The sequence below is a fragment of the Sipha flava genome, unplaced genomic scaffold (assembly GCF_003268045.1).
Source record: "Sipha flava isolate LNK unplaced genomic scaffold, YSA_version1 46_pilon_pilon, whole genome shotgun sequence".
Lineage (NCBI taxonomy): Eukaryota > Metazoa > Arthropoda > Insecta > Hemiptera > Aphididae > Sipha > Sipha flava.
In genome coordinates this window covers 1135449-1154405 of record NW_020273250.1, presented here as the reverse complement: position 1 = coordinate 1154405, position 18957 = coordinate 1135449, and the positions used below count along the sequence as shown (strand labels likewise).

At 36.6% G+C, this 18957-nt stretch overlaps 1 protein-coding gene across 1 annotated transcript in view; it reads right to left on the bottom strand.

Annotated features, from left to right (window-relative positions):
- Positions 1–18957, bottom strand: part of LOC112689748 (nephrin-like) — a 414842-nt gene that overhangs the window by 104006 nt on the left and 291879 nt on the right. Inside the window, exon 5 of the mRNA XM_025563581.1 lies at positions 5826–6029. Coding sequence (XP_025419366.1) covers positions 5826–6029 — 204 coding nt within the window. The remainder of the gene's footprint in view (positions 1–5825; positions 6030–18957) is intronic.

Genomic DNA, 18957 nt, shown 5'->3' with positions numbered 1-18957 from the left:
GGTTTAAATGCACAATCGGATCCGATGGATGTTTTTTCATTCGCACGAAAGAGGTTATTCATATATGTATACATATGTTACATACAAAGTCCGGAATTGTACATTTCGCAATTCGCGATGTGTACAATAATCACTGTACAAATTGCGAAATGTATACAATCATTGTACGAATCACAACATTTAAAAACCTATTATATAAATTAAAATTTTTCGTATAAAAAAAATATTATTATAAAACTACATATTACTAAAATCAAATATAATTATTAATTACATATACTTTATAATTATAGCATTAATTGATTTAATTGATATATTTTGTACTTTTGGAGCACTATCAATTCTTCAGTCAGACAACGGTCGTGAGTTCGTTGGTTGTATAATTAATGAATTAAAAAATAAGTGACTACAATTTAAGATTGTACATGGAAAACATCACCACTCTCAGAGTCAAGGAAGTGTTAAAAGGGTAAACAGAGATGTACAAGATATTTTAAGGGAGTGGATGTCGGACAATAAATACAATAAATGGAGTGAAGGTCTTCGATTTTGCCAGTTTCAAAAAAATAATAGCTATCATTCTGATATTAAACAATCACCATTTGAGATATTATAAGGCAGAAAGCATAAATTGGCCTCACTTCAAGTGCCCTACCTGAGAATATACTCAAAACATTAAATTCTGAGAATGATTTAGAGCAAGCAATTTCTTAATTAGAGCTAATTAATTATGAATTAACAGAAACAGAAGTAAATGAAGATAATATTTTAGGGCAGGTCTCAACTGCAAGTGAAAATAATATTTTAGATAGAAGTGAATCGATATTAGATGAAAGTAAAATTGTGCAAGGTAAAATAAATAAAAATAAAAAGCTAGCTGTAAGTTCATTTTACATCACCAAGTTACTTGTATCAGATGAAGATAGAAGTAAAGGAGATTCGAAAAATATCATAGGTTATACATTATTTTATATTTATAAATAATAATAATAATATTAATAAGTGATGTACTTTCATTTTATTAGGTGTTCCATTATGGAAGTAACGACGGATGACTTGTTTAAAATTGATACTAAAAATAGTATTATTATTTATTTAACTATTTAGTCGTAACCAATTTTCATCTTGTAATAGGGTATTTATATTAAATATAAATGATATATCTACTGATAAAATTTTTCTAAGAGCTGCAAATTCAAAAGAATCAAAGTTTGAAGGGCAAGGTTTTTTTTTATTTGTTTTTACTCACGTAAATGCTATAATAATAAATGTATATGTAAAGAAAATGTAATATGCAACTCATACAGTCATAATTAATTTGATTGTAAGAATAAATAATGATATAGTATATGTAATTAATAATTATATTTGATTTTAGAACTATGTAGTTATATAATAATATTTTTTTTTATACGACAAATTTTAATTTATATAATATGTTTTTAAATGTTTTGATTTGTACAATGATTGTTTATATATCGCAATTTGTACAGTGATTATTGTACCTATCGCGAATTGTATTATGAACTTGTACCATCTAGTTACTTTGTTCAGCAACATTGAAAAATTCGCAATGTGTACAAAAATCACTGTAAAAATTGCGAAATGTACAATTCCGGACTTTGTATGTAGCATACACACATCGTACGTACGGCAATGGTAATAGATCTTGTAGGTCGATAATTGCGAAGCAAAGTGATTGTTTATTTGAGTGATTGATTACGTCATGGTATACTAGTATTATTGTTGTTATTTATTTTTTTTTTTTTGTCGACTACATCGTTAGGTTTTATACCAAATGTTATGTTAACCGTGATCGGATAGGAGTTTCGTGTAATATATTATAATATTCTAAACGCCAATCGGTTGTTTGTAACCGAAGTACCATTTGACCGCAAGATTTCCAAGAAAAATATATCGTACCAACATAATAAATTCTACGAAACCATTGCATCATATTGATTTGATTTAAATACCTACGTAATACGTTAATTCGTAATATGTTGTAAACTTTTGGGTATAATGTACGCTGGACATCTCGTGCATGCATACTTAGGTGTATTAATTTATAATACCGGTTAATGGATTTTCAATTTTCCTACCACATCAAGTTAGTCATTACTCGTGGGATAATTCTTGTAATAAATTCTCAATAAGCCTCTTTATGTTACATACGCATATGTTAATTTTACACGTACTATTAGAACAGTATTAGAAGAGTTTCCCGCGTAAATCTTATCAGTTTTTTATCAAATTCCTATAATATGTACATATTAAATGATACTATCATTTTGTTGATTTTTTTTTTTTACTATTAAAATCAGTATTATTTGCGAAGAGAACACCTTACTTTAACTCGGATGAAAACTTGGTCGAGAAAATTAAAGTGAATACCATAGCTGAATGAAATTCGTGAGAATGATCATATAAGATTTTTATAACTTAAACACATTGTACTCGAGTATATGGTATTTAATGAATATCAAACGTTGTTGTGTGTGTGTGGAATAATATTTTCAAATTTTATTATTTACACAAAACGGGTTTTACGGAATTTAATTTATCCCGAAGCTTATAAATGTATTATGACAATTTTTTCATAAGTACCTAAACATCGATGATTCATTAACAAACTTTCTATTTCACATCAATCATATCAATTAACATGGCATTTTGACCATAAGAATTATATTGATTTTGTAAAGTTCACCGTGGAAAATATTCGAGGTGCACAAATTGTGTGTCAACTTATTTTTACCTTAGGCCAGCGAGTCCTAAACGAGGGGTCGCGAACAATCTTTTTAGGGTCGCAAATATATAAAACAATTAGTAAGATATTTTGTAAATACCATTATGATGATCATTGTTGTGGATTTAAATTAATAAAAGTTTAGGATTGCCAATAAAAACTTTATATTTATCATATTAATCATACTAATTGATCACAACTTTTAAATGTTATAATAAAATGGTCACTCAAAATGATTGTAACATTATAGTGGGTGGTAGCATTATAAACGATTGATCAACATTAGGCTATAGTTTAAAGGTATTGTTCTATTTTTATATGATTTCAATAGTTGACTAAAACTGAAATGTTTTTAATCGTATTCTATTACAAGATGACCAACCGGAAATATATCGATTTACGTTCGTTTCTATTACTGTGCTGCGCGAAATATGGCATGTAGACAAAAAAAACGTTTGCTGACAATTTTATAATATTAATTGTGTGAGTGTGTCGTAACAAATAATTATATCAGCTGATTTGCCGCGTTTATTATTTTGAAATATACGAAGAACGATTTATTTCGGTGACGGATGCAATGAAATAAACCAGTCGAATGTGGGCCGTCAACGTTACGATAATTCAAACGAACAGGCCGATCTATCGAACGAATGCAATTAGCTATAAAGCGTTTAACACAAATTGCCACACGTTTTTCAACGATTTCCTATCGTCGCTAGCGTGTTCACGGATCCGTCGAACCAGCTGAGCTGATTTAAAAATCCTTTAAAACTTCCAAAACGTTTATTATTTTTGCCTTACTCGTCACGTTTTGAATTTATTATCGCCTACGGGACCGTTAATTGTCGATGAAAGAAGTTAAGAGGAATAATAATTATCATAATAATAATAATAATAATACATTAATAAATTCGGACGGACGGAGAGCAAAAGAGAATGCGTTTGCGACGGCCGGTCTTGAACGCTATAAATCGATGTTTCGCGAAAAGCTGTAAGTGGCTGGTGGAGTGGTGAAACATAAATAATTCGTAACGACAATTAAATCGGATCGTGGCAAGGAATGGGCTATAAATCAAGCTCGGTGTGATCCAACGTCTTGGGGCGAGGACGATTTTGCGCTGCGGTCTGAAACGACTCATTATTATTACAATCATGAGCCTCCGACGAGCCCGTCATATTTTATCCGTCCACCGTCTAACAATAAGCGCGTATACATCCGTTACCGTCGATATTACCAATTGATTTTAGAACACAGTTAAGCTTGCCGAAGCATTCGTAAATCGATAAGAACCGGTTGTGAACGATTAAAACAATACGTTTACAAAAGGTAAGTGTAGCGTACGGCGGCGTGTAGTGCCTGATAAAGGCATTATTTATTTTAAGAATAGGACGGCATGTCTGTGTATTCCAAAACCATCGATTCATCAATATACTATTCCGTTATTATTACTATCGTCATCTTCGCCAATACGTAGTACACCTGTACACACGGTCGTGTAATCGCGCATTTCTTCAATTTCTCTTATTCTATCTCTCTCTCTTTTTATCTCGTACACACACTCTTTTGCCCGAATATTTATTGCCTTTCTCGGGAAACGGAAACCGTGGCCGTACCGAACCGATCCGACGCACCCGTTATATTATCCATATGAGCACACCGATACGGCGGTAGCACTACGGTAGGAAAATGATAAACAACGATCGCACTCGACCCGGACGTGGTTTGATAACGCGTTGCGAATGCCCTGTACATATGCGCTACACGATGGGCTAACGAGCTCTACATATTAGAGCTTTTGCGCCTCACATGCCGGTATCACTGCTTCTCGAAATAATAATAACCCCGGAGGACCACACGGTTTTTTTGTGCGATTGTATTCGATTGACATTTACGACGGTGTTAATAAATGCGTTTCTCACAAGCGCTTTCTACGGTTCTTGTTTTACAAAACTTTGCTGCGCAATAAAAACGGCATTTTTTTTTTACAAATTTATCGTGTGGTCTGCAATAATATCGGTTATTTCAAGACTGTTTAGGGATAACGAAACGGTCGGGACAGGAGTGATCAACCGGCCGCAAACAGTTCATCCGATCTGTTCATGATTTACACATTTCTATGACAAAATGTCCTATTGATCCTGCTTCAGGAGAAATCAAGTCCAGTGTAGACAATCGGAAACGCGTATGAACCGTGGTGATTACGGTTAGGAATAGAAAACATCTGTTTGGTAAAATGAGCAATTATTGTAAAATATATGCTATAGAGGCAAAATTCCTTCGACGTTCAGGTCATACTATAATATATTACAAACGAAAATCGGCCGAGTATAAATATACTTCCAACGTTTACAAACAGTTAAAAAATTGATACCTCAGATAATACGGCTAATTAATTTATAAACTATAATTTATTCATTCTTCAACTAAACACATATACAAATAGCAGACAAACGTTTAAATTACAGTTTTGGAGTTTTCATAATTTTCTCTATATCACTGCAGAACTAAAATAAGTTTTGAAACGCCTGTGTCGTTTTAATTCACCGTTTGTTCGGTTTTGTTTTTTTGTATTACGTTATTTAAACTTTTGGGAAATTTCAAAAATGTTATTTTTACGGAGTCATATAAAATAGGGACTATGTTATTATAAAACTACCAGAGGACTTTTTCGATCGCAAAAAAATTGGGAAAGTAAAAAACTTCATTTGACTCGGAATCTGAATCAAGTCCACGTCTAACCGTGTCGCAAGTACAATCGCGGCTCAAATAAAAAATGAAAACAGGAAAAGTAAATATTTTCGATAGCGTTTTCGGCACACCAATCTCATTGTCGAGTGTATAAGATACCGGCCAGGTTTTATTATATCGCGTTGCTCTACAACTGCAGCATATTTTATTTTACGCTTCCACGTCATCGATCCGGCGTTCTAATCTTCTGTTATAATACGCACATTATCCCCACCCACTGCTAACAAATTTCAAAAAAACGTTCGACATCGCTTTTCACCGAAATGTTATACGGCATTATCGTTGCTCTAATACAAAAAATAAAAAGGAAAATAAAATTGTACTCACGTATCATGTCTAGAGAGACGGCACTGGATATGGGTGGCACCATGTGGTTGTTGGACGCTTGGCACGTGTATACGGTGTTCAGGTGACGACGTTCGAGCCGTTCCAGGCGCAACACGTTCCTCACCTTCCGGTCCGGTAGCGTCTCGAAAGTCTCGTCGATCAACGCGTTCTCTTGCCACCAGGTGACGCGCGGTGGTGGACGTCCTGCGTGCGAGAATACAAGTGGGTTGTTACAAGGGAGAACGAAAAATCGTCGTTGCAGCCGCTCGAAAACGGCGGGAAACGCGTGAAAACGCCACGGAAAGTGATTAGGGTCGATCTAGTGTTGATCGTCATGTGAATTGATGGGGTCCGGACTGGCCGATAATCGCTGCTATTGGTCGAACACGCGCGATAAACGACGGGTGCCTAATCAAATTCACTTCTCGCGCAAGAGCGCAGTACGAGCAAGCGAAACAATCGACCTAAAGAGATAAAACTGATATTGTTTGGTGTGTTGGCTTGTGCAAATAATAAATACTACATAATTACCCACCAAAGAGTTGATTACACTCTAATCCGAATGGAAATCCCGTTTTTAAATAGCCATAACTCGTACACCGTGCAAGTAGGTTCACACCTACGCCCGTGTCTTATCGCATTACGTTGACGATATTTCCGTCTACTGTCCGGACGAGAATACGGCATTCCGTCGACCGATAACGTCCGCAGACGACAATGACTTTGTTTTGTGTAAAAACGTAATATTTTATGCAAGTTCGACGGTACGTCTGAAACAGCAGCCGTTTTCGATTCGCAAGCGATCTCGTTCGACGTAAATGTGTGCGCGTGCCTTCGAACGCGGACGGGCTGAGCAGGTCGAACGATTCGGGTACACGTGTATTATCCCGGTGAATAATAAACTCGTTAAAAAGAATAAAAAAAAAAAAAAAATAAAAAAAATCTACACGTAACCCGTCTCGCGGACGACGTAAAAGATGTCGACACAAGGAGAAAAAAAATGAAAACGTTTTCACGTGCGAGCGCACCTGGCCGGGGACAACATTCGAAGATTGATATAAGGTGTTACCTGCGGGGACGGGCAAGCGTAATTTTTCTCCCACGCTCCGTCGAACGCGTTCGCGTTTACCGCCGTTATTCCCGACGTGATAAGTCCGATCGCATTATTCTCAGGACACGATTACATTCTATAATACGTCCTGTGCACGATGCGCCACGAGACACAATTGCATAAATTACAACCATATATATATTTATTTTTTTTAGTAACGTGGGTGGGTTCGCTCTCGTATGTGTTACAGCGTTAAGATTCTATTACGCTGCCATGTCGTTGGTTTTGTTGAATTATTTACAAAACCGTGGGGCGCTTCTTCCTATTCGTCCCGTCCGTCCACGTAATCCGCGTATAAATATTCCGACGTGAAAAAACATAATGTATACCGTGTACGCCCGCCGAGGACGACGAATAAAAATCGTGTTTTATAAATAAAAAAAAAAACTAACGGAAATATTATTTATTGTTATTACGTACAGCCCGTATGCTACACGTCCGCAACAGCAGGTAGACGTAGGGTATCGTCCACTTGTAAATTGAAATAACGATGGTCCTTTCGTTAACGCAATAACTAATTGTTCTCCTATGAAAAACTAAAGCCGATTGTTGAAACTGTATTATGTTTGTAATCGTTTGTTTTTTCGTTTTCGAATTACATCGAGTAAAATTTAATCGCGTCCGTTAGACCATCGTAACAATAGCGTACTAAATAGCGTGAGTTTTCCTCTACACAAGAATTCCGTTGCTTTTGTACTCCGGCAAACAATGATGTTTTATACGGACTCAGCGTTTCGGTTATAAAACGATACGAGACGGTTGACATTGTTATTGTCAAAAAATCCTCCAGTACAGATAAATGATTCATATGACGCGCACAACGAAACCGCAAACGGTCTTCGAGAACACCCGGCGGTGTTGCCTGGAAATTTTACTGGAAGCTGTTGTTACAGGTCACGATCGGTCTCGATAGAATTTTCGTGCGATTTTCAAAACTCGACACGTCGAGTATAATAACGACGGTAAAATGTTGCGCGTTTACAGCACTCGTGAGAAGAAGACGTGCACTAGAGGTGATTGTTATCGTTTCGATACCCCGTCGTCAGCGGACATCAGACTTGAGAACATGGAAATACAAGACGAACGGTCAGCAGAAATGCCGGATGGTCCGGGTATCGGTTTGGCAACGTGTGGTACACGATCGCGAGAAAGAAAAAACCGAGTTCAGGGGCAATATTTTTACTTCTATTTTTTTCCACTGGATATGCGCACGCCCGTCGCATTCCGTAAACGTCACCTATCTCATATCTTGGCGCTATAAATCGCACTATCATTCGATTACTCTAGACCGTCGAAACGTGTAAAGCGCACTCGGTTGATACGTGTTTTTCTCCACTTCGCGGTTTCGATTGCGGCTTAGCGAGCTTGCGATACGACTGGTAAAATGGTGACTGACCGACTAGCTTTAGTCCGGAAAACGTGATTCTCTACGTGTTTCGATTTGCATTTCGTACGATTTGATTGAATAAAATTACGTATGCGAATACACGTTTTAGTTGTTCACATAAATATTTTATTCCGTTCACTCTCGGGTTGGCAGATAAAACATAATGTGCACGCGAGCACGATAATTGAACCTTGCGCGATGTACTGGAAATCTGTACTGGATTTTTTGTTGATTTCAGATAGCTTGCACATCAGAATTGTTTAGGTTTCATTCATTTTTAGGTTTTATCGCACGTAAACACAAGTATTCCAGATCGCCTTGTAGTTAACGGAAATTAGTCTGTAAAAGCTTTGAAGTAAGAGTTGGTTTTTTAAATAAGATTTTTTCCTCCGCTTGATAATCAAAAGAATATGTTAGGATCATTCAATTAACTGGACGAGTTATCCTGTGACGATTGTGCGCGACCGAATAGCAGATACTAAACTGCGAGTAAAATCTATTGGGCGAAGTGCATTGCATTAGTTTCTATTCGTCCGCTTTATGCGATCATTATATTTTTTTCCCCCGATCATATTCAAATGTGATTACAACGTCAGCAGTTCGGAACCAGGTGTTCTACATCTTCATTGCAAATATCGCGTTTCGACCGTCAAACCTCGACCGGGGTTGCCGTGCGCGTAACCGAAACACGCCGATGGGGCGCGTGCGAAAATAATCAAGATTTACGGACCACGGGCGTAGCCTGGAGCAAAACGATATTTATGTGCCAGTCGATTGAAATGCACATGATATGATAGGGGTGAGGAAGTGAGTTTGCGGCTCCATCGCATCCACTAAACCGGCGCCTACATTATACAACATATCATATTATTAAAAGTATATGTATGTATGTATCTCCCGTGCACTATGGATATATGTTTAAATATGCAAATTTTAGATGCACACAATGTCCTGTGCGCGACGGCGGTGGTTTATTTTCGTATACGATTTGTTACGCAATCGGTTCCAATTAGGGATAACGGTTTCGAACCACAGTAAATTATTCGTAATTGTTATGTATTGGGTTCCTACCGATCGTGCAATACTATTGGTGTGTTACGAGATAAAGTAGCATCGAACAATCGGAAATGATAAGAAAAAATATTAAACACCAGATATGTTGTCGGTATCGCCCATAATATATGCGTATGCTATTTGGCTTTTCCATTTTAATTGTATTGTTCACTTTGTCTCGACGAGACTATGTTCGTAAATTGATCTTGAATCACGGTTCACGTGTACGGGTCGGAAAGCGCATAATACTATTATAAACGCAAGTTTTTCGACATGTGATCGTTATAATGTGATCCCTTCGGTTGACGTTTTTGTCGCAAAATGGTATTCAATATTGTCGTCTTTGATGGTCTTTGCCACGTCATATTATATTATACGATATTGTACGTGATAATGCAACAATTTTTCATGAAAAAATTAATTATTTCTTTTTTCCCCTATATTTAAAAAAAAAAAAATATGCATGTATACCATAAAAGCAGACATCAAAGTGAATCATATCATTCCGTTTCGATTACTCAAATCTCTTTTTATTCTTAGTGCTTTATATTCTGTGATTATTTATTATACGATGCAAAATAAATGTAGGTGGAAACTTTAAAATTATCTTGATTAACAGCGTGTTACACGTACAAACATGTAAATCCCATATAATTCAATGTATAGATTCATTAAAAACTCGAAAGTTTTTTAATTTATTTTTGAAACAGGCAAAAACAAACTATCGATAAGTGTACGTATTAAGTATATGTAAGTATATGTGTTATTTTATTAAATTCGTAATTTTCTGGAACGGTTTAGGTCTGAATTTCAATGATATTTAATTTTGTTACCTGGTACATGATCTTACTATTGAAACTAGCTAGTAAGATTAGTAAGCCAGTTGCAAATAATAGTCTTGATCAATTAAAAATCATTAGACTAACAAGATCTTAAATTATTATAAAAAGAAATGCTTATTTATATTTGAATACAACTGTTTAATATGTATCTCTACTATATTATTCTGTTTACAGGATACGTAGAAAATACTATTTCCATTTAATTTAGTCATTAAAACATAAGATGTATTAAAAATTGTATCGTCATTAAATGTAATATTTAACTGTATACGATTAAAATTATATTAAAAATAATAGTTGTGTGAAAAACTTTGATCACAAACATTAGGATTTTTGATTTTAATGTTTGATTTATTTTTTATAAATATTTATGTTTGAAGAACGTTTTTAATTAGAACATTTCTTGGAGTATTATAAGCGATTGAAAAATGTAGGTAGATCAGTGCATAATTCAGTGATTTTCAACCGGTGTGCTTCGAGCTCCCTTCAAGTGTGCTGCCATAATTCTATAAATTGTTTTATACGTACGTATTTAGCAGTATTATTACCGATATTCGATGAAAATTGATAGAACTAATCATAGATACGTATGATATTATTTATTGTAAGTATGCCCGTCGCAGCCATCTCTATCGATCGGTTGTGTTAAAATATTTCAAAATAATCAATCATTTAACAGAGTACACATACATATATATATATATAGAGAGAGAGAGAGTATAAATATATCAAATATTGATCACATATTATATGGATTGGTGTGCCGCGAACATTGTGTTGGAGATGAAGTGTGCCGCATTGAAAGGTTGAAAACCATTGGCATAATTCTATATAAACCGTATATCACTATCTTGTATATATGTGCGCGAGACGCGCGTGTGCTCACACCGGCGTAGTAAAATTGCCTATTCAACACGCCGGGCGTTTCATGTAATAATAATAATTTTTTCGTATCCAACCGTTGATGCGTTTTCACGTTTGTCACACGCCCATTATACATTTTATGTCCCGTTATTGTCATCGTGTGTCGGATTAAAATATATAATCCCGTCGGCGCTGTTGCGATGAATCGTATCGTTCATGTAATGTACGCGTCGGGCGCGTGGTTGCGTACGCACTAAACTTCCGTCGTTTCTCTTCTCCGGGTAAATTGGATTTCTCTCTTCACGCCTTTCGCCTTATAATACGCACTCGGTAGACCTTGAAAAAAAAAAAAATTCGAAAAAAAATGCACGTGACCTCGTCACCCGTTAATATATGCAGACGTCATGGGATGTGTACGTTCGATTAAGCGTGCCTCGGAGTCGTCGTATAATAACCTAACCGAGTATAAACTCATGTTCTCAGGAGGCGGTAACGAAATGGAATGGAAAACAAAAACGAAAAAAAAAATAATAAATACCGTTTTACAGTACCGGCATGAAAGTATTATGCGAGGGCGTTTACGTCACATCGTTCTGAAAATCAAAACAACGCGGCGAACCACGAGTCATCGACAGCAAAATATCATGGTTTACTGACGTGATCACAATCGCCGTTGAGTGCTCGAAAAAATGTGCCAACGAATTAATTATTGACGCGTCGTGCACTATCAGTGTTGGCTCGTGAGATTCGATACCGAGAAATCGATGGACGGTAAACAAAAATAACAATAACAGTCCGACTGAAATATATTCAAGATAAAAAAAAAAAAAAATAAAAAAAATGAAAAGAATCGAGAAATATTGAAAAGAAATTCTAGAATGGTTCGGTTCTTCGGGTGAAAATCGGTCGGTCCGAGTTGATCGCATGCGGACCACTTGTAAACAAACCGTCGTCGATCGATATCGGTTTTCAATTCGTACACAACATAAATATATATTTACATTAATATTATACGCGTATCATTACAGTTTTTATTCATATCCTTTCACGTCATTCGCATTTATGTGCTTCGAGTACGGCCCGTCGTCCGCGTAATCGGACTCTCGGTCTGGCGATTGGCTGGGGTGGAGGTGGGGGGGGATCTGTACAAATCAATTTATCTTCCGTCGATTCCGTGAGCGGCACACACACACACACATAACGGCATATAAATGGCGTCGGGCGCGGAGATATGGACGCGCGGGAGAACTCGTGAATTTCGGTCGATCCATTTTTCAACGTCCGTCCCGCCCCGTCTCCGCGTCATCGGGAATAACGACTGCGTTTAAGACCTCTCCGCGCAGTTTTATACATTTATGCGTGCGTACAGTGTGTATTTATATACGAATAAATGTAGGCACGCGACTACGGGTTTTTATAGGGTCATCGATCCCCCCTTCCACCATCTCAACACCCTCTGACCTTCCTCTGCGCATCGTTCCACTCATCTGCGGCACCGAATACTGATTGATGATGTGAATTATCGGTCCGATAAATGTACGCGTTAACGTCCGTAACGGTCGTCCGCGGCATTGTGCCGATTTCGCATCATTACTATCATTCGGTTACTTGTCGTTGTCCGGCTACGGCGACGACGAAGGAGAAACTGTTCGTTTAAAAAATCTAAAGTAATATATATATATATATGTGTGTGTGTGTATAGATATTGTAAAACTTTTCCACATTCTTGTTTTGACGGTTTATTTAAAATCATTTTTCAAAAAGCACTCCATGTACATTTGAAACGTATTTCTTCCACCGTACGGTATGGTTTCATTTATTTATACTCGCCAATACAAATATGAACGCATGGATGAAACATGTAGGATGTATAATTTCACGAATTACTATTAAACGACAGGAATAACTTATAGCAGTTGTGTTCCACATTTTCAAACTGCGATATAATGTTTTTGGTTTCCATCGTAGTAATTACGGTGTATATCAAACATCGCGAGTGTTCACGCTTAAAAATGGAGCGCAAAAAACGGTACGAATGGTGAGTGGTTAACAACGGCGAAGCGATTAAAATAATTTTTTACACGAGCAGTTGCGAAACGTGTAACGAAAACGCGCGATTTTTCAACGGTAATTTTAACGACGAGACGGTCGTCGTATACAAGTACCGTCTGTTGGTCGGAACGGTAAAACGAAAATCGACTTTGTCCGCCAATAATGCGAGAAAATATTTTTATCACGGTGGAACGCGTTGGACGCGACTTCGGGAGCCGGAAGAGCGCAAAGAGAAAGCCCCCGTATCGACCCGTGCGTTATCGTTACAACGTATAACCGTATGAAAAACTGCGAGTTCAATTCTCCGCCGCGGATTCGTCCACGGACGGACTTTGCGGTGAGGTCGCACACGTGCACCGGCAGCCTCGGTAACATAAGCTTATATTATTAGTAATAACAGAGCGCGCGCGCGATAAGATTTTAAACGCAACACGCGTATAAGCTCGCACACGTGTGCACCGCTTTTAAAGCACCGGAACAATATTGCACGTACACGTGCGGGTGGGTGTGTGCACATAAATGTACGGGGCCAAAGTAAATTAAGAGGAGCTGCCAGTCTGGCCGGGCCGTGGCTGCGTGTTGGCCCTGGTCTTTTCCACCGGAGACTGCGCCGCAAACGAAAACAATATTGTCGGTCGATTTTCACTCGTACACACGTATTCGACGGTACGTGCGCGCGTGGTGCGCGGGTGTTTTTTCCACACGACCGTATAGTAGTACACCACCGCAAGTGTGTGTATATGCAATTTATTCAAATCGACAATCGGAAACGAACGCGCAAACGGCTCGGCCGTCATTCCGATCACGTGCGCCATTTTCTCGCTCTCCGAGTTGTGTCCTGGAGTAGACCCGCGCGCGAATTCTCAACGAACGCCCGTGGCCAATAAAAACATGGACGGACGGACGAACCGACGAGCAGAGGCGGAGAGAGATTCAAATGAGAAAATCGGCGTACGACCGCGTGCGGATCAGATTTCCGATTCGCAACAACCAACGTATTATACAAAATAATAAAAAAAAATTAGATACCGCGCGCGTGTTTTTTACGCGTTACGCCGTCCGAATACGAGAACGCATGTGAGACGGACACACTCCAGAAGAAGTCGACTCCACTTCATACGACTCGACTGGGGTTCACCACGACTATATACAGACCACTGAGGCCATATTTCGTGTCGACTCGCGTAAATATTCGAAAAAAGTAATTGTATACGCGACCGTCTGAGAAGAAACGTCATTAGCACCTAAATTAGTTTTTTCCTCGCCTAGCGTTGGTGGCCGAGTATAATGATGTTTGATTAATAATTAATAAGTAATATAAAAAGGACGCGTCGAAATATTATATTCAATACGTATATAAAACAATGTATCCGGGGTTACGTCAAATATTCTTGTACTCTAACAACGGATTTAATGTTGAGTCTGTTGGTATAATAAACAACTCTGGGTACAATAAATAAGAGAGAGTTTTGTAACCACAAATCGACTAATTATCGGTCAAATAATATAATTCGCAAACATCCTTTGTTTATTCGACCCTATAGGGGCAGACTCGTGTCCCGTAATATTATACGTGACGTCAAAAGAAACAAAATATTATTATTCAATGATTGGTTTGTGTTTCGTTTAATCTACAAGTGATATCACAAGAGATACCCCTTATTTATGAATAAATATGTGTGCCGTACGATAGGTGAATTCAAATGAAATACGAATAGAACTTCACGTAAATACGCGATACGTTTCGTAGGAACGGAAACCGGTAAAATTAAAAATGCTGAAAAGTAATAAAATATCTGTATCTGGTTTCAAAACCCATGTCGGATTACGCATTTTAGCGCATGGTTAGAGTAAGTATTTTTCAACTAGCAATATGTACATGTTTAAGGGCCTTTCAAGTGCGCTCTACAAAGGTATTCCAACACTGCCAATGGAAGTAAAGTAAAGTAAAGTAAAAAAAAAAAAAAATGGAGAATAGAATATTAGCAAATCCAAAATTGTTTCGTAGAAAATCTACATTGAATAATGTTGTAAATTGATATGTAAATTGATAATGGCTCACACACTCGAACAGTTATAATGAAATTTGTTGTTCGATATAAAAACAATCGAGTTCTGCTTACTAAACTATTTGACGAGGGTCGAATTGTATATTTGGGTTGAAGTTAGACATTATGCTTAAATCGTACATGGAACTGAAAGCCGATATCAACTACACCTAGTGTTTGAAAATTATATGAAATATAAAATTTTGAAATATTTAAAATGGCTGACATATTTCAGTATTTTAATGAAATTAATTTTTCTATTTAAAATAAGTTTTATTTTTACGTATTGTAGTCTATTGTTATTTATCAATGTATAATAATGGGTAGAATAATCTCTAATGACCCATTAGTGATGGTTTATTTTTTGTTTTATTCATTTATAATCGTTTAATATTTTCATGTCGACAAAAAAAATTCAATCTATTAGGTTTTTCGGGTATTTACAACTAACTAAAATGTAATTTAATGGATATATTATTTTATATTATATATTTAGAATTATATTTTTAATTCTAATGGTATTGCAATAAATATTAAATTTGTAAATGTTAAATTTTATCTCATACAATTGTATAAAAATAAACCATATTATTTTATTTATTTATTTTTTTTATTAACGTATAATATCAAAATTACGATTAGGATAGTAAATTATTGACCACCAAGTGATATACGTATTTATATACTTTTATTAAAAATGTTAAACATGCTTATATTTAGTAATAGTAATAGTACTGTCAAAGCATCATGACCATGTCATCGATAATAAAATGTTTCGTAGGAAATTAATCCAAGTTTCGCTTGAAACACTATATTGCTTAGTAGATTATATCTTCGGAAATTTAATAAATAATACCGATAAAAGAAAAAAATATTCAAAGTTTCACGTTTTTGACAAATATTTTACCATATACGGATTTTAAACACCAACTAAACTTATATAGGATTGATAGATTACGGTAGTGTTTTATTAAAATAGTCTACGTAGTTCTACATTAATATCAACACACTTCAACGAAGCTATTTACGTGCGCATCATTTAGTTGTTGCCTGGACGAGGAAGCAAATGTGAACAGACGTTTATAAACAGGTTACGGTCAAGGCTCAATAGAAACTAATACTATTTATACGTAATACCGAGGATCGAACGTTAGGGGTCACATAAGATGGTGAGGCAAAAGTATCAAATTTATTTTTATATTTATGATTGGAAAAATGATGAATTCCCTAAGTAGGCTACTCGTTTTTACATATACTGTGTCTCGGTATTAGCCGTAGTACATCAAAAACTGTCATTTATACATGATAAATAGATCACGTGGAATATGATCGAACATACACGATGGCTAACGTGTGAAAAGGACAGGGTTGGCAGATGAACGAATTCAAATACCGTAAGGATGATAGAGTCGGCATAACGCATTCGACATAACATAATGTATTTGTCCAAGGAAATCGTAAACATTAGGTCAGATTTCAAGCACACTGTTCCTAAACCCTTTACCGGAAAGGAAAACTGGGCCGATGCCCGTGGTAACGGTGGTAAATTAATTTCCGGACCATCGTTCGTGGACGTAGGTATTATAATAATAATAGTATTAATAATAGTTGTAATAATAATAACGGTACCTATTATTGTCGTCGCGAGGACAGTCGTATTACCGTCGGGACGGTAAAGTGTTTTCTACCTGGTCCCTGGGTACAAGGATTTCACTGGGAATAATATTCCAACGTTTGAAATTCGTTAGTGGTAGATGAAGGGCAGTGTACCCGTATATCAATCGGACTAATGCTGACCGACGGATTATGCGATCGAGACGCAAAACATGATGGTTTTTGTCGCATAAAGGTCGCTAACGTTTGACGCAGATTCGGAGTCACCGCCGAGCAATAACTTTTTAAATTATTTTTTCAAATTTTAATTTAGCCTCCCTCGCCAACTTGTGTTCAACGTTCGTAACGGTATTTCACGGATTGCGGTGCAAGACTACACGGCATGCGATATAAGCGCAAACGCGACGACCTGGTTTATCGAAAGAAAGAAAAAAAAAGGAAACTCACGATGGGACTCGGAAAAATGTTTGTGACTTTCGGAAGCTCTTTACAACTGTGTACGTGGAAAGTGTTTTTCCCGAGGCCATCCTATCGACATTGGTTACAAAAATTCTTTATGAATACGAATTTGTTGCTACAGCAACCACGCGGCGCCATTGTAATTCGTTGAACAAGAATTAAATAATACATTATTGGAAATTCACTGCAAAAGAAACCGCTTGTGTAACCGACGAACACATAAATTGTGTAATATAATCAAACCTAATAATAACTCAACCATTCGATGTCGATGGGAAAACCTACCCGAAAGCATGCGTTCCTCGCAGCATTACGACGGGATACTGTATTGAAACGGAAACAATTTTTTCCTCGACCGAACAAGCCCTTGTTATTGTTTCAAACAAAAAAAATCTTTTTGCACAGCGATTAGTATTTAAATGTATTGATATCCAAGCACAAGGTTTTTCAGAAAAATAAATGCGGATGTAGGTTTATCTAAAACGCAGAATCGTTGTTTTTTTAGATGATTAATAAATTATGATTTATCATAATTTACGCTTGAGAAATATTTATGAGAAAATAAATCTTGGTGCCATGATTTCCGTGATTTTGCCGTAATCGGGTATTATTTTTTTGTTCGAAAATCAGTCAAACGTCCCAAAAAACTTTTTTTTCTTTTTTTTTTTTTAAATTTGATAACATTGAATCTATATGCTTACTCGAATATTTGGACCCATTCTAGTGCAGTTTCTTTGATTTCTACAAAATTTTCTTTTAAAATTTAAAATTCAAATATTGATAGTTCGTCCAATTTGATTACGGATTCACTGCGATCATTTCAACAAACGAAATGGCGAAGTTCAAATCGTTTTATAATCGTGATGAAATAGCAATATGCCATTACAAGTTTCCGAAAACGGAAAAACATAAGCATTTGCGTTCACTGTCCGTAACTAAGATCGTGACCTAGATCGCTTTAAAAAATGTTCGCACTCACCCGCAATACGATTGGGTTTTCCCTCGACACGGCGCACTCGGTGTCAGCCGGTTAAATGGCCGTATAGCGAATACAATGTTACGGCAAGATTAATTATAATTTCAGACGTTTTCAGGCGTTTTGTGATACCTAGGGCATTCGAGGTTATAATCTGAACTCACGTATATGATGTGTACGGGTATTATGGTACTCGCAAGTCGTTATTTTTTCGGATTCGCCAAAGTCGTGGTGTTTTATATTTCCGACATTATTTCGGGCCGCCCAATTGTATCAGGTGAACAGCTAGCTTATAAAATTCGGTACGATACGTAAGGAGAAACAATCGAATTTTTCCGCGACTTTTACAGAGCACCGTTTCAGGTTTTACGACGCGCTTAACACTATCGTGATTGTTGCTTTTATATACGTTTCCAAGTCAACGTAGCCGAGAAAATATTAACAAGATCTGAAATTTGGATGGGAAAAATCGTCCGTTGTCGTATCCCGGATGACTTTCGTCCTTCAAACATAACGTCATCATGTCCCTTAAATGAATGGTCTCGTTATAAGAAAATGTTATTATTGATCGCCGTTCGATAAGCGGACGACTAATACGCGTTTGGAATCGTTCGATAGTAACATAACAATAATTATAATAACGATAACACTACGTGACAATGATTTGTTTAAACGACGATTCGTATGCAAACTATAACAAAATTATTCGAGTGAGGTGGGATGAAT